Source organism: Hippichthys cyanospilos, chromosome 21 (genome assembly GCF_059441005.1).
Source record: "Hippichthys cyanospilos isolate Australia breed blue-spotted pipefish chromosome 21, RoL_Hcya_1.0, whole genome shotgun sequence".
In the NCBI taxonomy this organism is placed as follows: domain Eukaryota; kingdom Metazoa; phylum Chordata; class Actinopteri; order Syngnathiformes; family Syngnathidae; genus Hippichthys; species Hippichthys cyanospilos.
In genome coordinates this window covers 8279054-8282634 of record NC_142389.1, presented here as the reverse complement: position 1 = coordinate 8282634, position 3581 = coordinate 8279054, and the positions used below count along the sequence as shown (strand labels likewise).

Sequence of the window (3581 nt, the reverse complement as noted above, 5' to 3'; positions counted from 1 at the left end):
ATTGCCCTTAGGTGAGTTTGTGAACATGAATGGTCATTTGTATCACTGTGCCCTGCCATTGCTTGAGAACCACACCATTTATGTCTGTATATATGTATGTATGCATATACAATACATTTATGTATGTAGACGTGTACTATATGTACATATATGTATTTGCAGTGGTAGATTTGCATATGTGTATACAGTATATCCATCCTTTTATTTACTTACAGTATCTATTTAGTCTTGAAAGACATTTGAGAGTTGAGACATGATCTTGTGATACTTCTGTGACACACCGGCTGATGAATTTTATCTACAATACCTTTAAAAACACTTTCAATTTGTATGATCTTTTAAGAGGTTAAAACATTCTAGCCAACTCTTGAAAATACACAAGTGTGACCTGAAATTCATTCCAGGTCACAAAGTATCATTCATATCATAAAGCTGACTAAAAAAAAATAGATGTTTTTTTGTTTTGTGAGTGTACTATTCTACAATTCAGAATTTATTTTAAATAATGAATAACATTGAGCAAGAGGGTGTTTCTAAACTTTTTTTTTTTAATTTATGTAATGCATGTCAACTAACAACATAAACTATTTTAAGTGGGACAAAATAGTCCCAAGAAAATGACTATAAAGAGCCTCTGCCCACATATTTAGTTTAGAAATGCCCCATTTGAAAACGCCCACCAAAATATCTTGTGCACAAAGTTACAAAAACACCCCCCCCCCCCCCTTTTTTTTTAACTCTTCCTCTGATATTACCACAAGTTATTCCTGCAGTGGTATTATGTTACACCTCTTCCTACCCAATCACAGCGCTCCCCAAAAATCCTCCATCTCGTTCCCCGCTATAAGAGAGTCGGAAACACCTCTCACTCTACCCACGGTGCACCACATTTGCTTTCAAATCAGTCCGATTTTTTGGGGGGGCGGGGGGGTCACACGTGGGCTTTGCGGACCGGAATTAAGAGGTTATAGAGCATCTCGAAAGACTTTTGGAGAATGCGGGAAGACGACTCCTCCCCGATGGACAGTGCGGGGAACAGCGAGGAGGAGACGGAGCGGCAGCTACCGAGGAGGGGCGCCAGGAAGCGGCGCGCGACGGCGCGCAGGAGCGCAGACCAACTGGACGCGGAGGTGGACGTGGACGTGGAAATCCCCAAGAAGAGATGCAGAAAAAGTTGTGATCGCGGCGGCAGCGTGGCAAGCGAAAGCAGCGAGGCCAGCAGCAGCAGCCCGGCTCGCTCCATCGACGACCTGCAGAACCAGCGCGTCATGGCCAACATCCGCGAGCGCCAACGCACGCAATCGCTCAACGAGGCTTTCACGTCGCTCCGCAAAATCATCCCCACGCTGCCGTCGGACAAGCTCAGCAAAATACAGACGCTCAAACTGGCCGCCCGTTATATCGACTTCCTGTGTCAAGTTCTGCAGAGCGACGAGTTGGACGCGCGGGGGTCCAGCTGCAGCTACGTGGCGCACGAACGTCTCAGCTACGCTTTCTCCGTGTGGAGGATGGGGGACGCCTGCTCCGTGTCGACCTCAAGCCACTAAGTGGGGACGCGCTGGATGGGACAGCGAGGTAAACATGACGCACAGCCTGGCGTGTAGCCCGCAATCTATGTCCACAATTGGACCTTTCATGTTGGAAATAGCCTCCTCGTTTTTTTTCCTTCTATACCGTTAGTTGGGATTAAGGTCCCGTTTGAGTGCATGAAATCTGAAACACGGTGGGCAAATTGAGGCGCGGGGCCACATTCGGACCCCTCCATTTTTTGATCTGGCCCATTGGGAATTGAAATGATCAGGAATCATCTCTATCTATCTATCTATCTATCTATCTATCTATCTATCTATCTATCTATCTATCTATCTATCTATCTATCTATCTATCTATCTATCTATCTATCTATCTATCTATCTATCTATCTATCTAAATTGTTTGAAAGTAATGTTTAACTCATTCATTGCCACTTCTGAGAGCCATTTGACTGGACAGGGCTGGACTAGAATAAATTAACTCGTTAACGTCCAGCCCAGTTAAAATGGATCCTTGAGTCTATAGTCGTCAATGGCAGTGAACAAGTTAATTCACTTTAAATGCGTCTTACAACTTCAAAATAAGCTAATTTTTATTATAACGAAATATATTAATATTTTTTTCTCACTTTTAATATACACCAAAAAGTATCATGGAAATATGTTGCACAATTTTCACCTATTGGTTAAAAATATATATGATGTAGGCCTACACACTAAAAGCAGTTGGGTTAAAAATAACCTAATTATAGATCCAAAAAAGACTGACCCGCTGTTTGGGTCAGTACAGCCCAAATTTTTGTATTGTTTTGCGCAAGACAATCTCAAATAGTGGGTCAGTTCGTAAAGGACAACTTAACAAATTGGGATGTTTTGTTTAAAACAATCCCCAGAGGTTTGGTTCAAATTGATACAACTATCAGGTCGGTTTTGTTTTAACCCACCATTGGCTTATTTTTCAGAGTAAATGAATTTAAAAGTTTTCCAATGTACTGATGACCTGGATGGAACACAAATGTGGCCCTTAAGCACAAAAGATTGCACACCCCTGATAGGGCATTGCACTTAATTTTTCAATCTCCTTTTGAAATTAAGAAATCCAAAATAACCAGATTATGAATAAAAGAAGACCGGAGCAAATATCTGACTCTGACACAACTTTCTGGGTTGTTTTATACAAGACAATCCAGGTTTTTTTTTCTTTTTTTTTTTTTTTACCTCTAATTACGTTATTTATCACCCAACTGTTCCATAGTGTGCATGCATTTATGTATAAACACGTATTAGTTTGTCATTGCCAAGTCATTGAGATTTTTTTTTTTTTCCCCCTTTCTAATGACAGCAATATTTCTTTGACAGATCATCAACATTGAAGAACTAGTGGCTCGGTCCAACTCTCCTGACAAGACTGAACCATGGAAAAGTGTAGCTGAGGCCCAGCTGCCGAGCTTCATTCCTCCTCCGAGAGCGGGATGTGCGATATTTCCCGTTGCAGGGACTGTTATGTTTGCAAGGGAGCACTTATAGGACAAGACGGATATGAAGCGAGACCACTGCGACTATATGAATGTTGTAAAAACAAAATGAGCTGAGGAACTCGCTCTGTTTTGAAATGAGAGAGAAACAACACAATTCCTTTTACATTCCTTGTGACAAAATTTCACAGCAAATGGAATATTTGTATTTATTTTTTTTACTGGTGAGAAATCCGTTTGCCCCAATTAAATACAAATTATTTATTTTGGGGTATCACGGAATGCTGAATGGCTCCGTCTGCACATTCTGTACGTTGTAAATATTTGGTAATAAACGAATGAACGTAACTCTCTGGGAAATATTCATTTAGTTGTTGCCCCAACAATAATAAACCTTTGATGCCCAAAACTATCAAGTGTGTTGCACGCCGCTGAAACATACCTGAGAGTATAGCAACAAAGTCATTTCCGTTGGCTTTGGCCTTTTCTACGCAGTTAATCAAGAGTGTTTATTTACTTTTGTTGTAGCCGAATCCTCAAGCCACTGCGGAGGGGGTGAAAGAAAACATCTCAT

The 3581-nt window shown here is 41.3% G+C and overlaps 1 protein-coding gene across 1 annotated transcript; it reads left to right on the top strand.

Moving 5' to 3' along the window:
* Positions 1-946: 946 nt before the first annotated feature.
* twist1a (twist family bHLH transcription factor 1a) lies at positions 947-3379 on the top strand. Its single transcript, XM_088404942.1, has 2 exons — positions 947-1575; positions 2892-3379. The coding sequence occupies exon 1, from the start codon at positions 996-998 to the stop codon at positions 1545-1547; it is 552 nt and encodes a 183-aa protein (XP_088261068.1). The 5' UTR covers positions 947-995; the 3' UTR covers positions 1548-1575; positions 2892-3379.
* Positions 3380-3581: the final 202 nt, after the last annotated feature.